The 27,439-nt window shown below is 44.7% G+C and overlaps 1 protein-coding gene across 1 annotated transcript in view; it reads right to left on the reverse strand.

Annotated features, from left to right (window-relative positions):
• Positions 1-2,109: 2,109 nt before the first annotated feature.
• BANK1 (B cell scaffold protein with ankyrin repeats 1) overlaps positions 2,110-27,439 on the reverse strand; it is a gene marked incomplete at its 5' end in the record, with an annotated part of 126,426 nt that continues 101,096 nt past the window's right edge. Inside the window, 7 exons of the mRNA XM_054172946.1 lie at positions 2,110-2,180; positions 3,704-3,767; positions 6,508-6,656; positions 7,883-7,951; positions 18,414-18,653; positions 21,432-21,728; positions 23,214-23,319. Coding sequence (XP_054028921.1) covers positions 2,143-2,180; positions 3,704-3,767; positions 6,508-6,656; positions 7,883-7,951; positions 18,414-18,653; positions 21,432-21,728; positions 23,214-23,319 — 963 coding nt within the window. The remainder of the gene's footprint in view (positions 2,181-3,703; positions 3,768-6,507; positions 6,657-7,882; positions 7,952-18,413; positions 18,654-21,431; positions 21,729-23,213; positions 23,320-27,439) is intronic.

Raw genomic sequence — 27,439 nt, forward strand, 5'->3', positions numbered from 1 at the left:
CAAGTGCTGATGTTTTAGTTTTCAGGGAGCTCAGATGCTACCTGCACTCTGGAGTGGCATCAACTGATGAATAAGCAATTGATGAGCAATTGGACTGAAAACAAGATGCTGAGGAAGGCAGGCAAGACACTTGGGAAAGTGAACATAGTCAATAACCTGCCAGTGTGTGAAAGGTGCTGAGGAAGAGATTTGGTCTTTGGCAGCTGGTTGTGCAAACTTAATTAAACCAGACCTGCTGTACTGTCAGAGGCATCTACAAATCTGGAAATCAGAATTTGGAAGATGATGTGGAGGATGCTGTTGTAGCAGTGGATGACCTGGCTGCTTAGAGGGCCCTACAGGAGCAGGTCAGTACAAAACAGTCTAGAGCAGCTGATAGTAAAGCTGTCCTCCTTGGATATGAAGGCCCCTTTACTGACATAAACAGCCAAGCAGTAAATGGTTTCAGTTGAGTTCCCTGTGGAAAAAGCTTTTCACCTTTCCACAGCATTCCTCTTACCTTGCCAAGGTTCCCAAGAGTGGAACAGATACAAAGACTGAATTGCTTGCTTGCCCTACAGGTGCATTTGCCACTGGAAGAGCACTAACCATCTGATATGTCTCTCAAGACTTACCTTCATTTAAAATTGTTACATGAGTTGCTGGCATTGAAATAATAATAATAGTACAAAGCTGAACTTAACATTTGCTTAATGTTTTACTGGTCTTCTGAAGTCCATCTGAGGTACTGTTTGTCTTCTGAAGCCTCTATCTTGCTGCCTAGGCAACAATGAAGCAGTGACGCTACTCGCTGCTGCTGCTGCTACTACTACTACTCCATTCTTGCTATCCAATGCCAAGAGTAGAAACAGTATTTGATGAGGCTGTATCCCTAAAAACTAAGTTCAAGGGCGTACAGAGATTAGCTGTGAGGGGATAACTGCAAGCAATTCAAGCCCTCTAATGTGGTTTCTGCACTCTTGCACTCAGCGCTGATGCTGGATGACTAAGCCTGTGGGATGTGGCACAGAAGGTGCCGTAAGGCAAATGCATTAGAAGGCAGATGTTTAAATGCCAGTTTCAGGAACAGCCAAATGAGATTTACACAGGTAGCTCACATGTCCAAAGATGTAGACAGGCATCATACAGGCTATCCAGCATGCATCTGCCTCACCGTGGGTGCAATCTGGCTGTCCCAATTTGGTAATGGCTCCCAGGGGACATCTCTCACTGAAGACTTTAAATGCCAAGACATACCTCATGAGATCAGTTGTTTCAATTCTGTCATTCCCTCTCTGTCTTCCTTGCCTCCTGCTCTAGCACTGCATCGCTGGCAAGGTGGCTCTCCAAAATGTGCCTGGCTTACAGATGAAATATCCTGTAGCCAGTAGGCTACTTCTCCATCACTAGGTGCCCATGAAAGCTTCAACTACCTTAAATTTGGGGCCACTCACGGTTCAAAAGAGAGCTTTTTGTCCCTGATCATTTATGCATTTCCATGACATTTTATTAAAGGTATTTTTTTGTTATTCTGATGGCTTGGAAAAAAGATATTATCACTGTTGATGAGCAAGACCACATACTTACTGCAGAGTAATGAGAGAAGCCATTGTCTCTGCCTGTTCTTTCTACAAATGGACATTATACCTGCTGCTTAAAATAGTTTTCCAGAGCTATTTTGCTCCAAGAGTGACAGAAAGTTTTGCTGTGCAGTTGTTTTTTTTTCCAGTTCTATATTAAACTGTTGCAAAATGAGATGTGAACTTTCAGATAGCATCAAATGTTATAATGGAAGAGTGAAGCAAGTGCCACTCTCATTAATAATCTTAATTACGGTGGAAGCAAGATCAAATTATCAAGAAAGGAAAAATTAGACTCCATACTAATTTATAGGAGATATTTTCTTTTCTCATTAAAATAAAATCACATTCCTTTTCTAACAGGCTTCTGAGCTCATCTCTCTAAATCCTTAATCAAGTCTTCCAAAATTGCCTGTGAAAACGACTAGCCACAGCCTGCTTCCAAACATGGAGGCCCACGTTTGCAAAGGTCCAGAGGGAGAGCCCCTGTACAAATGTCCCAAGTGGGACTCATGACACATCTCTGAGGAGTGCTACAATCCATACTTACAGCTTTATGAAAGGGCATGTGGAACAGGAAGTCTCAAAAAGGAATGCTCTCTGCTCTGCTTTCCACAGGAGCTGCAAGAGAGAAGGGAATGTGACTGTTCTTTCGGGCACTTCATTTATGTCTGGACTTAGCTACTGGTCTTCTGAGATCCTTCTTGCCTCTTGCTTACCAATATGCCTCCAGCTGTAGCAGGAGTTCCACCTCTTAGAAATTCCTATTTCCAAGAATTTAAATCTCTGCTACTAAAGGGCACTGCTGGGCAAGATGGGGGCCTCCATAATGATTCTTCCCGTTGCAGTTCTGCAGTGCATAGCTGCTGCTTTCTCCGTATCACAGGGCAGCATGCAGAGAAGTTAAGATCAGAAGGGAATACAACGATTGGTATTCAAGCTCCTGGGCACTCTCACAACATACACAATTCTGCTGCTGATAAAACATTTCTGCTGCTATGAGTCAATAACTGAACTCTGGAGGGAGAGAAGAGTTCCAGAGGCAGGACTGATGTGGCCTTACATGAAAACCCTATGGACAAATACTTCCCAAGAATCAGCCTCAGATCTTCTTGAGCTGTCACTTGCCTTATAGAAAACAGACTGCAGGAACAAATACTTGGTTCCCTGCTCAGCACTGCACCCCTGCCAACCATGCAGGATATTTCACCTGAAATAGAGATAGTCTAGACAGCAGCTCTGCCAGTGGGCCAGCAAGATTTCCCCTCCATACCTAATCTCACAAGTCCAGGGGAACACAACTGTCTAACAGAATAATGAAAGCAGTACTGCAGAGTAATTGGACCAGGCTCTGACCAACCTGATCTAGTTAAAGACATAGCTGCTCACCACAGGGGGGCACTGGACCAAGTGACCTTTACAAACCAAAAGCATTCTAGGAATTTACAGTTCTGTGATTATTTTTCTTTCATTAAGTAGCACCTGATGCACTTAGGTGCTGACTTTTAAATGGCAATAAACAAATGAGAGTAAGTTTCCCTTCCACAAGCACACAGCCTGGAGTTCCCAGAAATCACAGGCCTGAAGTCAATAGCATCTACAATCTTTTCATAACAACAGGAGAGAATAATTTGCAGGAAATGCAGGTGATTTACACTGCTGCAGATGACATTCACTCACAAAGGGGAAAAAAGCATCTTAAATGACCAGTAGTACAGCTTTTATTAATGACTCTCAACACTTAACTGCTGTAGCAGGGGCAAGTTCCTTGAGAATTGGTAAGTGCAAATTGATAGCTGATTTACAAATGAAATATGGACGTCATCACCTGAGTTGTTCTACAGAAATAGCTACCCTAATTGTGATGAAGCAGTAGGAAACAGGCTCCAGAAGAGCTGAGCCACAAGGATTTGAGACATTTTCTGCCCCATTAACTCTCTGTGAGCTCACCTTTGGGATGAAATCTTGACCCTGCTGAAGGCTTGGTTACGCTAAAATAACTTAAATGTGGTCAGATACAGAAAATGCTCATTACACATTCAGTGCCTCAGCCAAAAGTCTGCTTATGCTTTGGAACAGACCTTTGCAGTGTACTCAGAGTTCAAGGCTTTGGTGTTCTGAAAGGCAGAGCAGGTGCAACTCACCATTTAGATTCTCCTTTTCTAGTCTGTTTCCAGCAGCGGTGTCTCTGAGGTGGTGCACTTTTCCCTTTAAATAAAACACAAGCATAAAGCCAGCAGCAGCAATCAGCAGAGGAGCTTTACTGTAGAAATAATGAAGCAGCATAAAAAGTGGATTCTTTAGCATTCTGAACACTGAGCTTCTCTCCAGGAAAATAATTAAAACCCTGAAAATTGTCTGGGATACACTCTAAGTAGGTGCTTATATGATCATTTATACCTTTGAGGCTTAGGCAGTTTCTTCCCATCAGTATGTTACACTGATTAGAGTACAGAGGCTTGGGGGTTGTTTTTGACTATGGACAAGTGATTTTTCCCTTCTCAAATCCCAGTGAGGACCAGACAGCTGCAGTGATAGCATGTAAATTCATGCAGTCACATGAATTTGGGTTTGGGTTGGGTTGGAAGGCACCTTGAACATCATCTAGTTCCAATCCCCCTGGCATTCACAGGGACACCCTCAAGGCCTCATCCAACCTGGCCTTGAACGCTGCCAGGGAGGGGGTGCCCACCATCTCCCTGGGTACCTCCTGGGGAACTACATTGGTGACTGGCCACCAGCTTGATGTGACCCCCCTTACTGTAGCTCTTTGAGCCTAACCTGTTGGCCAGTGAATTGCTCCCTTGTCTAGCAGTGTGCTGGATGCTTTATCCAGAAGGGCACTGTGAGAGAGAGCATCAAAAGCTTTGCTAAAATCCCAAGCCACCAGCTCTACTGGCTTCCCTTCATCAGCCAGATGGTTGTCCTTGTCATAAAAGGAAATGAAGTTGGTCAAGCAGGTCTTTGCCTTCATCAGGTTCATACTGTGGTACAAAAATCCAAGAAAAGTCACACATGCAATGCAGGATATAAACAGCACGAGAGAGCAGAGCTTTCCCTGAAGCAGTGAAAACAGGCCCAGTAAATCCTTCTTGAAATACAGGCATCTTCTAGTTAACCAAGTGAAAAAACACCTCAACAACAACTGTTGCTGTCTTTGCATGGATTAAGTACCGTGTTCCTCCACAAGTAACTCTTCTGATAGATCAATAGCAGCAATTCCCATATGTGCTTGGCTGAAGACTGGGAAGGGAGTGTCCCCCACACTCTGGCTCTGCTGCCCAACAGCCAGTGCTGTGCTGCTGCTGCCCAGGTCTAGAACAGGGCTCCTATCCCATTCTAAGCCCTGGCACTGTGGCTGTTAGGTGTTCTGCTGTGCTGCCAACGCTTGCACTATTTCTTCAGTAAGTGAAAACACAAAGAACATTTAGTATCTCCTCACTGGCTAGCTCTGCTAGCTCTCCCACTCTGCTGAGCAGCAGACTACCTTTGGCTTTCCTCTCTCTGCTAAATGCACTTAAAGGACGGTAAGAAAATATTGTTGTTAATGCACAACCTCTGTAAAATTAGGGGATAAGCTCTTCCTCCAGCTGTCCAAAGTAATTAAAGAACCTCTCTGTGCCTTGCTCCTTAGCTCCTAGCTTTCATGCAGTTCTTTCAGTGACTCACTGTGTGGCCTCTGTAAATCCTGGGTTTGTGCACCTCAATTTACTGCATATACTGACTATAAAGGAGCCGAAGACTGCTGCTATAATTGCAAGTTTCACTAAGTAGATTCAGCACTTTCAGCCAGGCACAAAGCCTGGTGGAAGTCAATACATATTAACAACATATGCTTGATAGAGTTAGTTTGTTAGCTGATGCTGTTCAATAGTGCATTCAGCTAGAGGGGGTTTGTGGTTTCATAAAAGATGCATAGGCCTAAGCATCCCCTCACAGTTTAGAACAAAAGCCTTAAAAGGAAGGGTCAGCAGGGACAGCCTCAGCTAGATCAGGTTGCCCAGGGCCTTGTCGAGCCTCACCTTAAATCCCTCCAGGGAAGGGGCCTCAACCACCTCCCTGGGCAACCTGTTCCACCACCTCACAGTAAAGAGCTTGTTCCTAACATCTGAGCTAAATCTGCTCTTCTCCAGCTTAAAGCTATTGCCTCTTGTCCACAGGCCCTTGCAAACAGTCTCCCTCCATCCTTCTTGTAGCCCCCTTCCAGTACTGGAAGGCTGCTATTAGGTCTCCTTGGAGCCTCCTCTTCTCCAGGCTGAACACCACTAGTTCCCTCAGTCTGTCCTGGTATCAGAGGTGCTCCAACCCCCTGATCATTCTCATGGCCCTCCTCTGGACCTGCTCCATCAGGTCCATGTCCTTCGTACATTGAGGGCTCCATTGCTGGACACAGTACTCCAGGTGAGGTCTCCCCAGAGCAGAGCAAAGTGGAAGAATCACCTCTCTGGATGTGCTGGGAACGTGTCGTCTGATGCAGCCCAGGCTGTGATTTGCCTTCTGGGCTGCAAGCTCACACTGTCTGCTCATGTCCAGCTTCTCATCCATCAGCACCCCCAAGTCCTTTTCCTCAGGGCTGCTTTCTATCACCTTATCCCCCAGCCTGTATTGACAGTGAGGATTGACTCAGCCCAGGTGCAGAAGCCTGCACTTGCTCTTCCTGACCCTCATGAGGTTCACCAGGTATTTAACTCATTTTTCCTAACCAAATGCAACAGCACCTGAAGTTAGGCAAAACAAATTGAAGAAACCTCTCAAGTCATCAGGCAGCAGTGGAAAATGATATCGAGAAGATTCAGAACCATAAGCAGCAAGTTCCTGGGGAGCTGACAGGCATATAAATCATGACTCTTACTTCTTGAGCTCACACATAGGAGATAAAATACAAGAGTTTGTTTTTGGAGCCTCTGATCAAGATTCCCATCAAGAAGCATAAATTTCAGACTCGTACCTGTTGAGCGGTCTGTAGTCTCTGGTTTTCATTCCTCTGCTGTTTAAATCTGTCAAGGGCTTCATCCACAGAAATGTACCCCCTCTTCACCTGCTCAGCTGGCAGGCTGTGTTTCACAGTTACTGTGTCAGCATGGCCTCTCTGTGCTGCTGTAAAACCTAGAAAGGGAAAGGTAGAACCCCCACAATTAACCCATGTCATTCCTTTTTCTCTAGGATGCAAATGCTTTTTCCAACCAAGGCACCTAAGTGATTTTTACCAGCTGACATCAATAAAAACACAACATCTTTAAGGGTGGCTTCTCCCCTCTCTACTTTCTGGTTGGGGGTTTTGTTTCTTTTTTAGTGAGAAAAATGTAGCAAAGCAATGAGGACTCTCCCAGTACTTCCTGGCAGCAAAGCAGCATCTTGAAAACGTCCTTCCTTACTATTGCTAACAGTAATATCACTGTTACAATGTCCTCCTCTGCAGGGCTGCCCTCAATCCATTCATAATGCAGCATTGGAAGGGACCTCAAGGACCATCTAGTTCCAATCCCCCTGCCATGGGCAGAGACACTTTCCACTAGATCAGGATGCCCAGAACCCCATCCAGCCTAGCTTTTAAAACCTCCAGGGATGGGGGTTCCACCACCTCTTCACCACCCTTATGGTGAAGAACTTCTTCCTAACATCAAATCTAAATGTCCCCTCCTCTAGCTTGGATACATTCCCCCTAAAACTGTCACTACCTGACATCCTAAAAAGTCCCTCCCCAGCTTTCTTGTAGGCCCCTTTCAGATACAGGAAGGCCACAATAAGGTCTCCTCAGAGCTTCCTCTTCTCCAAGCTGAACAACCCAACTCTCTCAGCCTGTCCTCACAGGAGGGGATCTCCAGCCCTATGATCATCCTTGTGGCCCTTTTCTGGACATATTCCAGCAAGTCCAGATCCTTCCTGTAACAGGGGCTCCAGAAACGGACACAGTATTCCAGGTGGGGTCTCATGAGAGTGATGTAGAGGGGGAGAATCACCTCCCTCAACCTGCTGGCCACACTTCTCTTAATGCAGCCCAGGCTCTGGTTGGCTTTCTGGGCTGCAAGTGCACCTTGCCCTTGGTCTCATCAAACCTCAAGAGGTTCACACAGGCCCCTTCTCCATTTTAATCACAACGGAGAAAGGAAAGCAAAAAGCCTAAAGTAATTCTGACTCCACAAGCTTTCCCACAAGACTGTAACTTTAATTCTTCTTTCTTGAAGCTGATCTCTTACATCATTAAGGCCATAAATCATCGTGTGGGAAAACAGATGCTGAATCAGTCAAAATTGAGTCCCAGCGAATCTTTATGAGTTCTGAAAAGCATCAAGGCAGTTAAAGAGACAAAGTGAATTCTGTACCGGGCTTCCTGGCATGGCAGTACATCCTGCTGTTGTCACTGGGCACTCCAGTGGCCTTTTGCTGAAACACTAAAACAGAATTAAGAATATAAGGGAGTTAGTGGAAAATGGCAGCAAACCCCATCACACATTCTGCATGAGGGAAGGAGGTTCATGAAAGGAAGCTGGAGGAAATGTCTTGTTCTAGCCTAGGAGTGCTTCTCAACCCACTGGTCAGTCTACTGTTAATTAGTTGATCAATGGTTCTGCTGCCCAGAAGGGCAGGATGGCTGGTAGTACAGAGAGCATGACAAGAAGCTTTAGAGAAAGCAAAATAGGCTCAGCACAGTAACATGTGACTTGTTGAGAAAAAACCTGATAGCTCTTACAGTTCTTCACGCAGTACAGGCACCTACTGCAACCTGTTTCTCATTTTCTGGGGAAAGCTAAAGCAGAAAAAACCCCAGTAACACTGGGTGAGAATAATGACACTGTTCAAGAAAGAGCAGATGTGTATTTTTGTCTGCTTTGTTCAAGCTCTAGGAACAGCAAAGCATGATCACTTACACCACTAGCACAGCCACCTGTACAGCCAGCCTGGATACACCCTGAAATGCTGCAGTCCAGCTTTACTGGTGGCCTACATACAACCCCCAGAAGGTGGGAAGTGCTTGGTGTCTGCCTTAGCTACTGCCATACAGGCTGTCCCTAAGTCTCAGCTCTGATTTTAGCCAAGCAAACTGATAACCCAGAAGAACTCCTTCCCATTAAGGAATCTTTCTGACATCACTGCAATGCAGCAAACACACCCGTGCAAAGGTACAAATACTTGCTTGGGACCCAAGGCCCAGTACAAGCAGCAGAGCTGGCACGCTCTGCATGGTAACCCTCAAGTCCTGGCAACCTGCTCTTGCTGCCAGGGAAACCAGGTGAACCTTGCTTTGCTCCTTGCCTGCCTGCCTTGTATGATGCAACCACTTCTCTCAGGGAAGCACATCAAATGGATGCTGAAGATCCCTGTGATGCCTCAGCACAGCATGAGCTACACAGAGAGGTGAGGAAGGAGCAATTCCTAAGGGTGCATCCTCTAACACTGCACAATAAAGTCTTCATGCTGCCACCTCAGCAGGCTTGTATGGAAGGCAGTGATGAGTGAAAGCAGCTCAGGCCTTCATGTTCCTCAAACACTCTCAGGCTATATGGGGAGAATAAAGTAATGCATTAGCACAATCACCTGAGGTTTTGCCCCTGGTTTCAGCCTCAGCCCAAGAGATTTTACCTTCTGGAATACTCTTCTCTGTAATTCTTAAAGAATCGTGCTAAATATTGTTGCAGTATTGTCTTCTCTATGTGAAACAGTACTCTCTCTTTAAAGAGAAAATTAACCAGAATCACAGAAACATTCAGGTTGGATAAAGACCCTCAGGATCACCAAGTCCAACCCAGAACCCTCCTCTACGAGGTTTACCCCTAAACCATATCCCCAAGCACCTTTAAACACATCCAGGGTTGGTGACTCAACCCCCACCTTGGGCAGCACACTCCAATTCCTGGCCACTCTTTCTGGGAAAAATTGTTCCTAATGTCCAGCCTAAACCTACCCAGTCACAGCTTGAGGCCATTCCCTCTTGTTCTGTCACTCGTTACCTGTGAGAAGTGACCAGCACCAACCTTTCTACAGCATCCTTTCAGGCAGTTGTAGGGAGCAATGAGGTCTCCCCTCAGCCTCCTCGTTTTCAAACTAGACTAAACTAAACAGAACACAGAGGTAATGTGGGCAGCCTGAGCTTTCCTGCATAAGGATGAGAGGAGATATACTCAACAGTGTCCCTGATTGGAAAGCACTTTAATTGATAGGCTTTGAGATTTCTGCTGAGTTCTGCAGTGCTGGAGCAATCAGAAATGGAATTGCTCCTCCAGTTCAATTTAGAATTGTTAAAAGCACTTTGCATGCCACATCTTGCTGAAATGATTTTAGCTGGCAGCAAATACTCAGTGTGGGTGAAGCCAATACAAACAAATCCCTGTTTCTGGAATGCCTGGAAAGATGTCTGCATGCACCACTGTACGACTGCCACCACTTTAGGGAAGACTCCAGCAAGTTGCTCCTTCATTCCTGCATTCAAATGTCCTATAAGCTGCTCTAACAGAGCAGTGGAATGAAAGAAGCAGGTAATCTTGCAGAGGGATATATTCCATTCTTACTTATGGAAGATAAAGTGATTGTTCCTTCAGTAGTCACACAACAGGTTTGTTAAAATGGCAGAATCAGTAAGGTTGGAAGAGACCTGAGAGATCATCAAGTCCAACCTATCACCCAACACCTCATGACTAACTTCAAACCACAGTTTCAAGTGCCATGTCCAATGCTTTTTTGAGCACCTCCAGGGACGGTGACTGCACCACCTCCCTGGGCAGCACATTCCAATGGCCAAAAACTCTTTCTGTGAAGAACTTTCTCCTCACCTCGAGCCGAGAAAAGTCACAGTCCTTCAGCTGAGGAAGGTCCCAGAGCCTCTCTGCCAGAGATAATCCTATTCAAAAGTTGCAGTACTTCCATGATGCTTTTTTACTGCATGTGCTCCCTTCAATACCATCTGTGTGATCAGGAAGAGAGTTCTTTGGAGTTTTTAATCACACTGTGAGTGTCTGAAGTGCCTGTAGATGCTTGTAGGAGAAAATCTACAAATTACATGTCCCAACTTGATACATGCTGTATAATTTTTGCCCATGACATACCTCCTCTTCTCTCAGTTTCTCAGAATTAAAGGAGGCTGTATGAACTAATCAATAACTCCATTCTTTCCTCCATTCAGTTGCCACAGGACACAGATGAATCACAGAATTAACCAGTTTGGAAAAGACCTCCGAGACCATCCAGTCCAACCTATCACCCAACACCATCTGATCAGCTAAACCATGGCACCAAGTGCTTCATCCAGTCTGTTTTTAAACACTTCCAGGAACAGTGTCCATCACCTCCCTGGGCAGCCCATCAAGCCTGAACTACCCCTGGTGCAGCTTGAGACTGTGTCCTCTTGTTCTGGTGCTGGTTGCCTGGGAGAAGGGATCAACCCCCACCTGGCTACAGCCTCCCTTCAGGGAGCTGGAGAGAGCAATAAGGTCTGCTCTGAGCCTCCTCTTCTCCAGGCTAAGCAACCCCAGCTCCCTCAGCCTCTCCTCACAGGGCTTGTGCTCCAAACCCCTCCCCAGCTTTGTTGCCCTCCTCTGGAGACATTTGAGCATCTCAACATCTTTCTTAAGAAGTTCTTTCCATGCCCTAAATAAATGTTTATGTCTTAGATAGCAAGATCAATTTTTAGGAGTGCAGTGTAACCTCATCATTTCTCCAGAAAATCCATTTCAGAGTAGGAAGCTCCTGCAGCATTTTCCAGCAGGACATGAAAGTGGAAAGTGTGACAAAACACAAATTTTGTGGCAAATATGCAGAGCTGGGAAAATCCCTAACAGAAGGCTTGGCAAGTGAGTGGGATCCAAAGAGCTCTGAATTGCCTTTTTTATCTCGCTCAGACTTAGCTACAGATGTCAGGTTCAGGCTGTCTGCACATGCAGGTAAATAATGTTATGAGGCTCGAAATGGTGGTTAATATTTTCATGGTTATGGCCCCAAATAGAAGGACTAGCAACAGTTGAAATCTAGGTCCCTCCTATATCATTCTGTACCAAAGAGAGCATGGTAGAGTCACATACCGTGCTGGGAGCTGTGAGGAGTATCAAGGGCCTAGAAGGAGAGTTGGATTACTTTGTATCATAGCTGCAGGGTGACAAAACGAACAGGGATTTTATTTTCAGGATTAACTGAGGTTCTAGCACAAAGCCATAATGGCACAGAGGTGACTGCTCAAAAATGGCTTAGTGATAGGCCAGGGAGAAGTGATACCATTAGGAACACAGGCAAGCAAATGGGGCAAGAGCCACGTTACAGGAGAGGACAACTCCTCTGGGTTAAGAGGCACTGATCAACCAAGATGCAGCTTGTCCTTTACAGTCCAGACTGCGAGGGAGGTTGCCTCATTTGTGGTATTAGCAACATTGCCTCTGAAAATCAACAGTTAGCCACTATCCATTAGTGATTCAAATAAAGCTCAACCGATGCACCTGCCGCCCTCTGGAAGAATACATGAGCTCATCATGCCTGATAATTACTTACTTAACACCTTCTGCAGAACAAACATAAAGGAGAGAAATAAAAGACAGGGAGGGAAGAAATAATCAAGAAATTATTTTAAATGTAATAAATTAATTTGAATTCAGTCTGCTTAGGGGTATTCAAGATGCATTTATTCATCAGCTCCACTTGAACTGATGCTCCAAACAAAATTATCTGTTGCCACGGCTGTTTTATTTAGGAAACATTCAAAATTGAAGTCCAGGGGAACACATTTTTTATAGGAACACAAGGCTAAGTGATAATGCAAATTAATTAATACTCTGGGGTTGCACTTATTAACACATCTCCACTCAGCTGAAAATCACACTGAGTTTGCAAGCTTCCTCCTTGTTCTTAGTAGGGCGTTGCTTCATTCATTTTAGAGTTGTCACACAATTAACTTATGATTAATGAAGAGAGGAGAAGGAGGGCTAAATTGCTAGTTGGGATAAGTTGCAAGGAGAGACTCCTCTCTTTGCCCACTCCTCTCTCTCTCTCTCTCTTTGTTTTCCCTCACCACTTAACCATTTTGAGATTTAAACTGAGTGTGCATAGCACCTAGGCAACTAAAACTTGCAAGTTCTTTTTCTGGTAGGGATTATACTGCAAATTAGATGTAGCACAGCAAGGGATGACAAATACACAGAGTAATAAGGAATGAATGTAGTAGAATGATGCTTATTATTCAGGAGATGAGAACTCTGCAGATGTCTGTGGGGATCTTTTTAGATCTCATTTTTCTTTTGTCTCTTTTGTTTGCTAACACACCAAGCATCGCTCAGCGAGGGGACTAGACAGAGGTCATCAACAAAAGGACCAGTCCTGAAATGTATACAAAACATTTCACACATTTAGAAGAAGCAATTGTAGCAATTCATAACATGGCACCAGCTAAGGGACACTGTAAACGGCATGGCATTCTTGATTTCTCTGAGGCGTCACAGCTGAGCACAGAACAAAAGCGCATCAGCACGCCTCATGACTGCTCCAGCTAGGTCCAAGCACGGTGGAGAAGGGATGGCTGTGCTGTGCAGGGTAACAAAGGCTCAAGCCCCAGAAGCTGTCCCATCATGGTAGCAGAGGTGTCTGAATGCACTTACACCAGGGCAGCTACAACTGTCCAGGGTTTTCCCCCTTTCCTTCCGACAGTGTAAGAAAACCAATGACCACATCTAAACTGATAGAGAAGTTCTGATCTAACTGTGCTGCCTGACACTCCAGACACTTATGACACCACATAACACACATCAGAATAAATGGGTGATGTCAAATGCTCTTGTGGAAATATCAAGCTGCCATGTCACTGCTACCTGCAGTGGCCCAACATAGGCTGCTTGACTTTTTCAGATACAGCATCACAGCCACTCATCACAACTTACACAGGCAGTTGTCAGCCCCTACCTTTCACAGCCACAGTAATTAGTCAGTTGAGATTGAAAACCCCCAGTTTTCTCAGATCAAAAGTAAAATGACTTCAGAACAAATCAAAGTAGAATGACAAGGTGAAAACATTAATCCGAAAATAAACACATGCTCACCAGCAATCCTCTCCCTGGTTTGCAGTGAGTGTCTGAGCCTGTCAAATATCAGCTCAGATCTGTTAGAACCCCAGCAGCCTTGGTCAGGAAAGGATCTCCAGAGACCACACAGAGATGACTCCTCTGCACTGAGGTAAGGTAACAAAAGTTTCTTCCATAGGGCAAAGCAAAATGGGAAGCCTTTCAATCTGGTTTTGCCAGAAATAGGCTAGTTCAAACACTTTGCTTCTTGACCAGCCAGCAGCCTATAACCATTTCCCCCTAGTGCACCTTATTCAGTACATATTTCAATCTACCAAAGCAAAGTGGCAAAACTAACTGAATGAACACAGTAGAAGCCAGTATGCCACTTCCCAGCCAGGTCTGTAAAGCCACTCTAAATGCTCTAAGACAGCTGCACAGTGGTTCCTAGTATTTTATTCATGGAAAACCAGCCTTATGTTCAGGATGCATAACGAAATTCATCTGCACTGCAGCACTTCATACTCACAGTAGGAAAGTACTAAAAAATCCCTCTGTGGGACATAAGTGCTTTGCAGTTTGCATGGGCTCTGAGGCTTCACTTTGGAAACCCCTGCTTTAGAGCATTTAAACCAATCTGTGTAGTAAGAATTACAAACTCAGGATCTGATCTCTATAGTTCCCAGTAAATCAGCCTGACAAGCTTCCAGAACTCTAATAGTTCTGTTCTGGATTTTGGCTTTCCATTTCATTTGTGTTTATGTTGTCTATTCTGTACATGAGATTTTCTGCCTCCCTGAAAACATCCACTGGCTGCTACTTTTTCTGCATACCCTGTGATTTTGATGAGCAATGAGACTGCTATTCTCTTCTGGGACAATAACTAGGAAACAGCTTTTAACCCTAGTGTGAAGTCCCACAGACAACTGTTCTTTAAACAGCAAAATATTTAGAATCACAGAATGGTCCAGGCTGGAAGGGACCTCCAGAGGTCTCCTCTGAGAGTCTGACCTCCCCACAGTCAGCAGCAACATCCTCAACTAGACCAGGGTGTCCAGGGCCTCGTTGAGCCTCACCTCCAGGGAAGGGGCCTCAACCACCTTCCTGGGCAACCTGTTCCACTACCCTCATAGTAAAGAGTTTGTTCCTAACATCCAATCTAAATCTGCCCTTCTGCAGTTTGAAGCCATTGCCCCTTGTCCTGTCACTGCAGGCCTTTGTAAACAGTCTCTCCCCATCTTTCTTGTATGCCCCCTTCAGGTATTGGAAGGCTGCTATTAGATCTCCCTGGAGCCTCCTCTTCTCTAGGCTGGACAACCCCAGCTCCCTCAACCTGTCCTCATAGCAGAGGTGCTCCAAACCCTGATCATTCTCATGGCTCTCCTCTGGACCCACTCCATCAGGTCCATGTCTTTCCTATATTGAGGGCTCCAGACCTGTACACAGTACTCCAGGTGGCCTTGTACACAGAAAGAAAATGCATTCATCCTTCAGGGGCTTGTGAGAGGTTTGCAAAGGACCAAAGACCACAGTGTATGAGGTTAGTTATGCTGTTGTAGGATAGTGTGCCCCCTTGATGGGGGCTGAAAAGAACCCAGCCCCAGGTGAACAACAGAAAACCTGATCCAGGTGGGCAGAGAGAGAGGCTTGGTTTTCTCCTCCCAGGAGGAGGGGTCCCCCTGGGTCAAAGGTGGTCTATTCCACTCAGCCGTCCTGTCCAGCAAGCCTATTTAAGGAGAGACACCTTGGAGCTCTCTCTTTCCTCCTGCCTTGCCTGCTCGACAAGACCCTGCCATTCCTGCTTCTTGCATCTTTTACCATGTGGCTGGCCTCCTCCATGCTGCATCCACACTTTCTAAAGAGCTGAATCCATTTGCATCAAGGGAATCCCATGCCAGCTGGGCCTGGTTTTGCCTATTTTCCTATTTATCCTCTGTAACTTCCAAACCGATTCCAGACCATTTTCTTCTGTGCTTTTTACCTCTCCTTCCTCCTGCCTAATTTGCTTTACCTTACCAGGAACAGAGAGAGGGGGAGGGAATGTAAATCTGTTTCCATTTGGGCTTTTGGACTCCAGGTAAAGCTCAAACCAGCACAGATAGGTGTCCCTGCTGCAGAGAACCCCTCTCATCCTGGTGGTCTCTGGTAAGATGTAAACAATCAGACCAGGATAGTAATGTAATCCTTAAGCCCTGAAGCAGGTCAGACATCAGAAACGGCAGGGAGGCATGACAGAATCTCCTGCACCTGTCCTAAGATCACACTGGTGACCTCAGGTTTTGGCTCAATCCAACCTGCTACATTAAAATTGCACTGTGAACTGAAACCACACCACCTTCATACATTTAGTTAACAGTTGTTTTGGCAGCACACAACTGAAAAAAACCACCAAAATCACCTACAAAGGAATGCAAAGCACTTGAGGACTGGAAAGGGAGCACACAAGGAGTGCACACCATCTGGACCACAAGCTATCTGGCACCAATTTGCACCTGCATTGGCCGGTGAACCTTTCACACAGGAGGCTGAATTCTTGCAGCAGTCTCAATGAATGAACAAATGCACTCTCTATTAAAGATGCAGTACTTTCAGCAGTGCTCAACACAGGCAGTTTGCACCTTCATTAAAATTTGAAAAGACAATAAATGGAACTGGCTAACAGTAATTAAAACATTTTATGCTTTAACTATTTCAACTTACTTGTGTTTCTCAGAATTTGTCATCAAATTCAGATCAGATGCTCACCCTCACCCATAAACTCTGGTAGTTTGGTTATGACAGGTTGCCATCACTGGGTGTCTACTGCCTGTGCAGACCCTGCTGTGAAAGATTCCATCACCTCTGGGGGTACAGAAAGGGCAAAAAGAAATCCTCCTCTCACACCTCTGGATGATGCTATCACAACAGCTTCTACAATCCTTGGGGCATGAAGCTTGTTCTTCCATAAGCTCTCAAAGTATATTGGGATCCAGTTGTGGGTCACTTCAGCCTGAACACAGCCCTCCTCTGTGCATCATACTCCACTCCAATCCTGTTCTTCCCATAGGAACTGTATCTTACTGAACCCCAGAAGAGAATGATCTTGAAGATCAACCACAACAGTGCGGTGAAGACAATCTGTTTCTTACTGAAGTATTCTTTAGTTTATTTTAGAAGTTGAAAGGTATTCAAAGAGAGGACACACAGAGGAGGGATGAATGCCTCAGTTCAGTAATTAAAAGTTGCTCTGCAGAACAGGACTTCTGTCTCCAACACAGCCCCAGCATAGTCCCAGATGACTCATTTAAGTCAGCGATCAAGCTCGTGAATCCCGGATGTGAGGCTGCTGACTAGAGACAGTAATGATTTAATTAGAAGTTCTGAACACTTGCAGTGGCCACTGAAAGCAATGGGATCTCTGCTCTGAATGAGTGTGTGTTATATAATGTTGTTATCCTCATGAAGGACATCTTGCTTACTTCATAGTGGGCATCCAAAACTTAAATGGATCCAGAACCAATTGAAGTGTTTATCACAGGAGGGTCTGAGGCAACACAGGGGACCTAGGGCACATCTGAAGTCTGTTTTGAACAAAAATGGGAATGAAAACCACTGGAGAGTGTTGGATCTCATGCTCACCCACTTGGGGTCTCTTCCAACCTTAGTTATACTGTGATACTGTAAACACTAGATGAAACAAAATGCCTGTGCCAAAGAGTGGCACACAGCTATATGCTTAAGGATTGGATGGTAATGTTTGTGGTACTGAGAAAGAAGTAAATCAACAAAACTACTTAAATTCTGAATTTTTGATTGCTTGACTTTGCAACTTCTACAACACTCTTTTCAACATAAAACAAATAACCTGACAGCAGTTTTGGGGTTGGGTTTTGAGGGATGAAAAACGTGTGCATGCTGGCAGGCTTTTGTAAAGGAGGCTAGAGAAGCAGGGAGTGTGTTTGTGGGCTTACAATCCACAGGAGGTCCGCAGAAATTCCTTTTGTTGATATTTGGCTTCAGTCTGAATTAGACTAGGAGACACCAAAGCTCTTCCAGACCCAGTTTTCACAAAAGTGGTCAAAGGACACAATCCTTAGGTGATCATTTCATACAATCATCCAGGCCAGAAAGGACCTCCAAGATCATCAGGTCCAGCCGTTTCATCCCCTCCACCAAGTCTCTCACTACACCATGTCCCCAAGCACCTGATCTGTATGGTGTTTAAACATGTCCAGGGATGGTGATTCAACCACCTCCCTGGGCAGCCCATTCCAGTGCCTGACAACCCTGTCTGCAAAATTATTTTTCCTGATGTCCAGCCTAAACCTCCCCTGGCACAGCTTGAGGCCATTCCCTCTGATTCTCTCATTAGTCACTTGTGAGGAGAGACCAGTGCCTACCTCTAGATATCTAGCACCTTGCATTGGAGAATGGGTATTTGAAAGTGGGGTTCTCACACAAGCATTCCCCCCTGTGAGCCCTATTGTTCTCATCAGAAACAAACAAACAGAAAGGCTGAAAAGCTCTCTCTTGGAATTAAGCAGAAACATTTGGATACAGAAACTGAAAGACAAAGCAATTCCAAGAACACATTCTGTACTGCACCATCTAAACAAACACACTCACAACCAGCCCAGTGATTCTTACATTTTCCAACGTGTCATCATTTTAGTTGAAGCAGACCAAAAAGTGATGCTGGCTGAGATGCAAAGTGAAAAAGCAACTTTAGCCAAAGATGTTATCAGCTCACTTGAAAGATGAGAATAGGTTGACCAAATCAACCAATCTGTTGATTGGAAACTAACTGAACAAGGGTCTTAGTCTTCTAAAAACCATTCTTCATCAGACAGAAAAGCTGTGTCTGTATTCTAGCAGCAAATATTTACACAGCAGCAGCACTGACCTTGTACTATGTAGGGAGTGATCTCCTCTCTGACTGGTGAACATGTGGGACGAGGGGCAGGGGCTGGTGGCCTGTTCATGATGAAAGATCTGCACTCACTCCTTTTCTTCTCCTGCTGCTCCTCCTCCACCGCCAGTATGTAATCATACAGAGATTCCTCCAGTTCTGCAGAAGTGTAGGGGTCTTCCTCCTCCTCATCCCCCTCACACGTCTCTTGGGCTGTTATGAGCCCATTCCTCTCTGAAAAACCAAAGAATTGTGTGTCATGTCTAGGGTAAAGAAAGGTGAGTAGGACTTAAAGCTTTAGAGTTCGCTGAAGTAACTCGGAGACCTATTTTCCCTTCTAAAGCAAAAACTAAATAAAAGAACAACTTGTGATTTTCAGAGTCTTCTGATCATTTAAGTCAACAGAGAGGATGTTCCAAAAGAATAATTCCAGGTTTAAGGCCCTCTCCTCACGATTTCACATCAGGTTATCAAAAACAGATGTTTAGCCATTAGGCCCCAAACTGAAAGGGCTTATAGGAAAGAAATACTGAGTGTCCAAGTTGCTTTCCCAAAAGCCACACAAACAAACATTCTTTAATGGTGAAGCCAAGTAAATGGTACCTGTGGCACTTAGTATTTTGGAAAATCAGGCTATTTGTTAAGTGTTGCAACAATGACTTCAGAATTGCAACTCCTAAGTATTGGGATCTGTCTGTCTTACACCATCAGTGTCCCACTCAGTTTTGAGGGCTTTACTAAAATGTACTGTGGGACAAGGTGAAAAAAAGTTTTAACAGCCCCTTACAGCACAGGTGAAATTCATGACTCCTTACCATCTATGCCAAGGCTATCCAACACCTCCCAGCTCCCCTGACTCTTTGTACTGCCTGTGTTTCACAGCACAGCTACTCAGACCTTGCTTCCCTATGGCTTTCACATTTTATGCTGTGAAAAGGAATGGAAGAGTTTCCCAGTACGTGGGTTTGGTTTGGTTTGTCTTTAAAATCATGCTGAGAATCATAGGCTGCTCCTGAGGCTGGTGTTCCCATAAATGTTTGTAACTTCCATCTCTCCTGCAAATCCAGCAGACCTGCCTGGAATTCTTGTACTGAGGCATGTTTTCCTTGTGTCTGTGCATGTGCACCTGCTTAACCAGGCTGTAGTCACTGCTGGTGTTCTCAGCCCTTTGCTGCTATTCAAAGCATTGCTTCGTGGCTTCAGAGGAGCTAAACAGTGGGATACACTTCTGAATGGAATGTGTCATTTATAAATGAGATGTATTATTAATACATCCTATCAGTGAGCACTCTAGCTAAGATATAACAATGTTGTAAACCGAGTGGGATTAATGCACATGCCATATTTAATAGGAAAAATATTTTGCTTCCATGTCCCTGTAGAAGTTGTGGGGTTTTTCCTCTGTTGGATATTCTTCCTTTTAACTCCCACAGAGGGCACTCTCATGCCATTGCCAAAACAAAGACTTCAGAAAAAGGGGACTTGCCTTTTAGGTATTCCACAGCAACACCTAAAGCAAGTGGCTGGCTGAAAATACACAGCAATGACTTGTTGGAGCTCCTCTTTGAGAGCAAGCAACATCCTCGTTTAGGTGATCCCATTCCCCAGTGATGGAATCAAGGCTGACACCTCAGGAAAATTCACAGCATGTTTTAAATGAACTTCACAAAAAAGGTTGTTAGACAAGCTCTGCCTTACCAGCATGGGGGTCAGCACAGGACACTATGAAGTTGAAAAGTTTTCCCTGCTGGTGCCACATACAACCAGCACTGGCAGAAAGGGCAACAACTCTACTGCATGGTACAGCCACATGAGAGCTAGTACAAGACAGGCATTTATATCAAACCTACACTGTATGGCCAAACTTGCTCCCTTGCTTATGCAAACAAAGAGCTGCAGCTGAGTGTTTTGTGGGAAGCAGTATGCATCTTTACCCTTACTTCTGTTATGCCCCTCTTTCTCTTAGAGGCCACCTATGACTTCCTGCATACAGTCAGCTTTTTCTTCCATAGCAGAAAACAGGACAAAAACCTACCTATAACATGCTGTAAGACTAGAAATCTACTTCTGTCTGCTTATGTGCACTTTAAGTGCTTGGTTACGGCAATTTAAGACTCTAATATGTTATGCCACATTTGAAAAGAGAGCTAACATTAGGTTGGACTTGATGATCTCAAAGGTCTTTTCCAACCTGGTTAATTCTATTCTATTAACAAGCAGTGAAGAAACTGAGAAGCAATTTGTGAGCTCATCAGTAGTGCCCATGACAAATAGGAAGGTTGGGGTTTCCCCCCCCCCATGTTACTACTTAAGATTGGTATTTAAGCTTGAATTCTTTTGCATCCTTATTTTTCCCAGTGAGAAGGAATGATAATCATCCCTTCTGAAACAGATGCAAATAGTACTTTGAGCTCATTACTTGAATAAAACTATGACACCAAAATTTAGGTTTTTTACTCTGGGGCAGAAGTATAGGGGGGAAAATAACAAGGCAAGACAAAACACAAAAGCAAAGCATGCCATTGGAGGTCACAATTGCTCCCTGTCTTTTCAATCTGCAACACAAATGGCTACAATGGAGTCAAAACCCTGTTAACTTCTCCTCTTTGCACAGTCACTTTCTGACAATTCTACCAGCGAAATCCCAAGCTGTAACAAACCAGGAGAACATTGAATGTTTTAGTAGTTTTTTAATATTTTAGCATTTTAATATTTTTTAAATGTCAACTACTTGCCAAAAGCCTGAGCTCAATCTTTTGTTTCAAGCCTCTCTTGTAAATCCAACCCCTCATGTATTACTTGGCAGCTCTCTGGGACGGGCCGAGTGAGGACAAGCTGACAGCGCAGCGGAGCAGCCCACTGGCAGCAAAGCTCACAGGCACCTCGTGTGCTGTGCAGAACAAGGGCCATACTGCCTACCCACTGCTGCCAGAGGAAGTGACTGCACAATCTCTACCTAGCCTGTACTTGCACGTGTTTGTATCTAGGGCTGCTTTCCTCCCCAGACCATACCTTGTGACAAACGGTGCAGATTGTCCTGTCTTAGGATGCCAGGCAGATTTTGAGGAGGAGGAGGGGGTGGCCTCTTAAAGGAAAAACAGGCTCTTCTGTTCTCTTGGAGATTGTCAAGTATGCTGGCATACAAATTGTCAGGGCTGTTGTAAAAGCTGTATGAATCCTCCTCTTCTTCATCTTCATATTCTGTTTCCTCTCTGCTGTCTTCTACATCATCTTGCTTTTCCTCATCCACCTCGGCTTCTCGCTGGCACCTTGATCCGATTCCATATTGATCTCCTAGGTTCTGCCTGGCTTTTAATGCAAAACAACACATTATTTCATTCAAAATTTGTCATCTGGAAACATCTCCTGTTTGAAGGATTCCCACAGAAGCAACACAATGGCTAATAAAACTTTCATGGACTGATAGAGTAGGAAGGCTGTCAAATACATACTGCCACTGAACAGCTCTTTAAATATTTACCAAATCAACAGTGCAAGTTTTTATTGTATCTTGTTACTCTGATGCACACCATCTTGGTGCAGGCAATGTCCAACTTCTCTAGAGTTGCTGTCAAAATTAAATGGCCCACATTTACCTTGCCTCTGTAATTTGTACTGCCTGGCTTTTGATGCAGCACAGCACTTAGTAAAATCAAGGTGTAGCTCACACTGCTGCATGGCTTGTGTTTTATACAGTAGAATTTGGATGTTTACTTAAATCTCTCTAAAATGAAACACAGTATTTCCCCTGGGAGACATGACTGCACTCCTGTGGAAATGGAGCTCTTTTGTCTCCAGTGGTCCATGGACCACAGGACAAGAATTTAGTGGAGAGATGTGGAAGTGTACATTTTAATCACTACCTACAGAATCAGGATTTGGGTAGTCAGCCTCAGTAACACAGCAGAGTCCAGCAGACTTACAGGCAATGCCTAGCAGGTAATACTGAGATCTTGAGGTAGGTTTCCATTCTGAGTTATCCTTTGGTGATGCCTTCCCCTCAGCTTGGATTCAATGGGGAGATTAGGGCATTTAGATGGCCAGCTTTACAGTCCATGTTATTTTTTCCTGTGTCCACCCAAAGAAGCTCCCAGGTGACAGAGACACTGAAAATATACCAGGGCTGACCAGGTTTCTAGCTCACATCTTCACAGTGTCTGTCATCTACCTAGATGTGCTAAAGCAACTGGTTTAAAAGTAACAAATAAGAAACATCCTTTCCATACCGAGTATGAGAGAGTTGGAAAGATAAAATTGTCAACAACCAGGTGAGACAGAAACAGGATAAACTTTAGCATTATGGCTCCATGGTGCTGTAAAACACATGCTAAATATCAGCAAGTGCAAACAAGCCACTTTGCTTGCAGCTTCCAGGGGGAATGCATATGGCCACACAGTTTATCAACCAGCTTCTCATCAAGCTATGCTGACATGTATGCAAAATGTCTACTCTCTGCGCCTCTGTGCAGTAGCTGGCTACACCTGTAGGCAGTGCCTCCCCTTACATGAAGGCTGTGCTTTCAGAATCTGGGAGAATTCACAAGTTTTCTAGACTCAAAGCATGAATCCCAAGTTTCCATGATTTCCCAGGAGGGATTGCTGCACTGAGGTCTGTCTCAGACCAACGAAGGACAGAATTCCTCACCTGCTTTCCCCTTTCTCCTACAAGGTCTGACCTCCCTGGCAGTTGCAGTAACATGTGGAAATGGATAGTGTTAAAACAATTTGTCCCCCCTGTCCATATCCCCACTCAATGCAGCACATGCTTTGTGACTGATGAAGCTGTCTAACAGCATGACATACCCATGGCTGGTTGAGTTTCAGAGCCTGACATAAGCATGTAAGTGTCATTGTCTTCGGCTTCCTCCTCCCAACTGGTGAAATTATCAGCTTGATGCATCTAGGAAGATAAAGAAAGGAAAATACTGTTTTGGTGACACCATCTTCTACCTTCACACTCTGCTATAGATATTCAGCATTCTAAGGGAAAAATGGAGACAGGAATATCATGCACCTGTGCAGTGGTGCACATACTAAAGGCAAAGTCACAGAAACATCCGGGTTGGAAAAGACCCTCAGGATCACCCAGTCCAACCCAGAACCCTACCCTACAAGGTTCACCCCTAAACCATATCCTCAAGCACCCATCCAAACCACCTTTAAACACATCCAGAGTTGGTGACTAAACCAGCTCCCTGGGCAGCACATTCCAATGCCTGACCACTCTTTCCATGAAAAAATGTTTCCTAATGTCCAGTCTAAAATGAGTGTGTAGGGACACAAGGATCTTTGGTGAACTGATGGCCAGGTTTGCACAGTGAGGAGTGAAACTATTTGATATTTCCTCAGCAGTGTTGAGCTATCCAGACAGTTCCCAGCTCTGTTCCATGATGTGAAGCATTTGTAGATAATGAGAAAGATCAGTAACAGATAGTCTGAAAGTCTATCTGGCTCAAGGATGCAGAGTTCAAGAAGTCTCTGCAGAGCTCATTACAAACAGTTCTCATACCCTAGTGGTCAGTACCAAACGCCACATGTGCAGTGACAAACCAGACAGGGGACTGCAAAGCAGGTGAGCAGCTCCACTGCAGTGCCCCAGAGTGGCAGAGCATTGTTTCTTGCTCCTCTAGAAAGCTAGTATGTTCACATAGCACTATTCAAACTAGCCTCAGGAGGGTCAGGAAAACACGTTCTCTAAAACCTTGGTGATGTATTTCTTTAAGCAGAAGAGGTACAAACTTCTGCTCACCTATAGCCTCTAAGAGCAAACTTAGAACACAGCTACAGGCAGTCCTGTTGTCTTAAAATACACAATGCTCCCTTGTTAACTGCTGATTTTCAGAAACAAGTGGCATTTCAAGGGGTGACAGGGGTTTTTTCAAGGAACCCAGCAGGACCTTGATTCCCATGTGAGTGTAATATACACCAAGCCCAAAGCAGGTAGGGACACAGCATGCTCCACGCATCATCCAGTCTACAAGATGAACTGCAAGCAGATTAGTGGGCAGTGAAATCAAGAGAAAGAACTGATAGGAGGTTGTCTCCTTCTGTGTGGCACAGAAACTGATTCCCATGAGCTCATAGCAGCCTCTCAAGAAGAGTCTTCCTAGTATCCTGCTGCCTCCTGGCACTCAGAGTCTCACTCTACAAAAGGGGAAAAGCCTTGGAGAAACAGCGTTCTTTTTCTGGGGAGCTGAGGTTGTCCTCCTCCTTGCTGCTCCTGTACGCAGACATCTCATGAACAGCAGCCTTCAGGCAGAGCAGACACCACGCTGTGCTCCAGGTGCCTCCCCAGCCTGCTTTGCTTTGCTGGATCTCCACAGAGCTACGCCTGTCTCTAGCAGCACAGTATTAATCGCTGCCTTCTGCGCCCACAATGAGTGCGTCAGTGAGAGAAGCCTCTGCTTTGCTTGCGCTTCCCCACCATTCATCTGCTTCCTCTCTACTTCACAGACACAGGACACCTCTTAAAAGCCCTGAAATTAGAGCATTTCAGAGTACTTATTTTTAAAATATTTAGGACTGCATGTGCTAAATACAACTAAATGTAACCAAATAATAATTCAGCTAAATATAGCCACACAGTAATTCAATCTGGAGAAGAAAAGGCTCTGAGGAGACCTTACTGTGGCCTTCCAGTATCTTAAGAGGACCCTCAAGAAAGCTGGTGAGGGACTTTTTAGGGTGTCAGGTAGTGATAGCACTAGGGGAAATGGAGCAAAATGAGGAGTGGGTAGATTCAGATTGGATGTTAGGAAGAAGCTCTTCCCCATGAGGGTGGTGAGACACTGGCACAGGTTGCCCAGGGAGGTGGTGGCAGCCTCATCCCTGGAGGTTTTGAAGGCCAGGCTGGATGTGGCTCTGAGCAACCTGATGTAGTCTGAGGTGTCCCTGCTCATGGCAGAGGGGTTGGAACTGGATGATCACAGAATCTCAGAATGTCAGGGGTTGGAAGGGACCTCCAAAGATCATCAAGTCCAACCACCCTGTCAAAGCAGGATCACCTAGGGCACGCTACACAGGAAAGTATACAGGCAGGTCTTGAAAGTCTCCAGAGAAGGAGACTCCACAGCCTCTCTGGGCACCCTGTTCTAGTGCTCTGTCACCCCCACAGTAAGGAAGTTTCTCCTCATGTTGAGGTGGAACTACCTGTGTTCTATCTTGTACCTGTTGTTCCATGTCCTATCACTGGGCACCACTGAAAAGAGACTGGCACCTTCATCTTGTCATCCACACCTCAGGTATTTATAGACATTGATAAGATCCCCTGTCAGCCTTCTCTTCTCAAAACTCAACAGCCCCAGTTCTCTCAGTCCTTCTTCACAGGAGAGGTCAGCACAGAACTGCTCATGACAGCCTACTGAAGAGAGCTCTGAAGGTCTGAAACTCCAGTCTGGGAGATAGGAATAGCATTTCCTTACCTCCAAGCGCAACAGGAACGTTGGAATGAAATGAAAGTCCTCTGAGAAACTGATGATGTTTCAAGTTCTAAGACTGACTACCACCTCTCAACATCCAAAGGTAGACAACTCATTTTCTTTCAGTTTGCATTTTCACTGTCTTGATTAAGCTACATGTCAAACTAAACACTTTCAAAATCGCCAAGATTTTTAATAGCCTCAAAGCTGTTCCTCTGATACAAAGCCCAAATTGATTTATCTCAGTTATTTACTCAGGAATGCCATTAGCCAAATTATTATAAGCATCCTGTCAGCATTTTTTGCAATACTATTCTGAAAAGTCATCCTTTCTCTCTTATTATACAAGGGACGTTCCAGCAGTGGGTCTGCACTCCATCTCTGGAGGTCTCTTCCAACCCCTACAATTCTATGATTCTATTATTTCTCTTTAGAGTACTGAGAGGGAATCCTCCCCCCCTTATAAGGGCCCACACCATTGAAATTTGGTGTGTTGTACCTTCTTGTAGAGCAAAAGAAGGAAACAAAGAATTCAGAGGAATCTACCCCAACAGTGATATCATATCAAGTAAGAAGCACCTGGACATCAGCACTTCACTTATAAACAGTAACTCACAGGAAAATACATCACCTGCAACTCATATTAGCTTTTATATAGAAGGTATAAATGTGTGTATACATACAAAAATCTCTCTCCAAACCAAAGTAACAGAGAGCTCCTTATGGTACATTGCTCAAGAGCTTTCAAAACCAGACCCCTTCATGCTTAAATTAGGCCTGGGGCAATTTTTATGGTAATAGTTCATTAATTCCTGTGATTCCTGCGTGCTTGATTCCATTGTTTTGCACTTGTTTCGTTATTAGCTGGCCTTTTAAATAAGTTGGCCTTTAATAAGTTGAATTTCACAGAATCACCCAGATTGGAAGAGACCTCAAAGATCATCAAGTCCAACCTGTCACCACAGACCTCATGACTAGACCATGGCACCAAGTGCCACGTCCAATCCCCTTTCAAACACCTCCAGGGATGGTGACTCCACCACCTCCCTGGGCAGCACATTCCAATGGCTAACAACTCTCTCAGTGAAGAGCTTTCTCCTCATCCTGAGCCTAAACTTCCCCTGGTGCAGCTTGAGACTGTGTCCTCTTGTTCTGGTGCTGGCCTCTCCCCAGCCTTGTTGCCCTTCTCTGGACACATTCAAGTGTCTCAATGTCCTTCTTAAACTGAGGGGCCCAGAACTGGACAGAGGACTGAAGGTGTGGCCTAACCAATGCAGAGTACAGGGGCACAATGACTTCCCTGCTCTATCTGTATCTTTTTATATTGAATAATTATATCCCCAGCAATTCACACTCACATCTCTATTTCAACCTATTGTACTGGTATTTCTGAAGACCAAAATCAAATGTATGGAACAGAAGCTTCCACGTCCGTGCTGTAATTGGGGAATTCCTGCTTTCTTCTAGGTCCTGAGTTTGACTGCATTGAAGGAATTTGGAAGACTGCTGGAGAAAATCCTTACCATTACTTGTAAAATTGTCATTGATCCTTTGGACAAAATAGTCTCTTTAGTTAGATCTGAATTAAAAAAAGGTTTCTTA

This window comes from Dryobates pubescens, chromosome 1 (genome assembly GCF_014839835.1).
Source record: "Dryobates pubescens isolate bDryPub1 chromosome 1, bDryPub1.pri, whole genome shotgun sequence".
In the NCBI taxonomy this organism is placed as follows: domain Eukaryota; kingdom Metazoa; phylum Chordata; class Aves; order Piciformes; family Picidae; genus Dryobates; species Dryobates pubescens.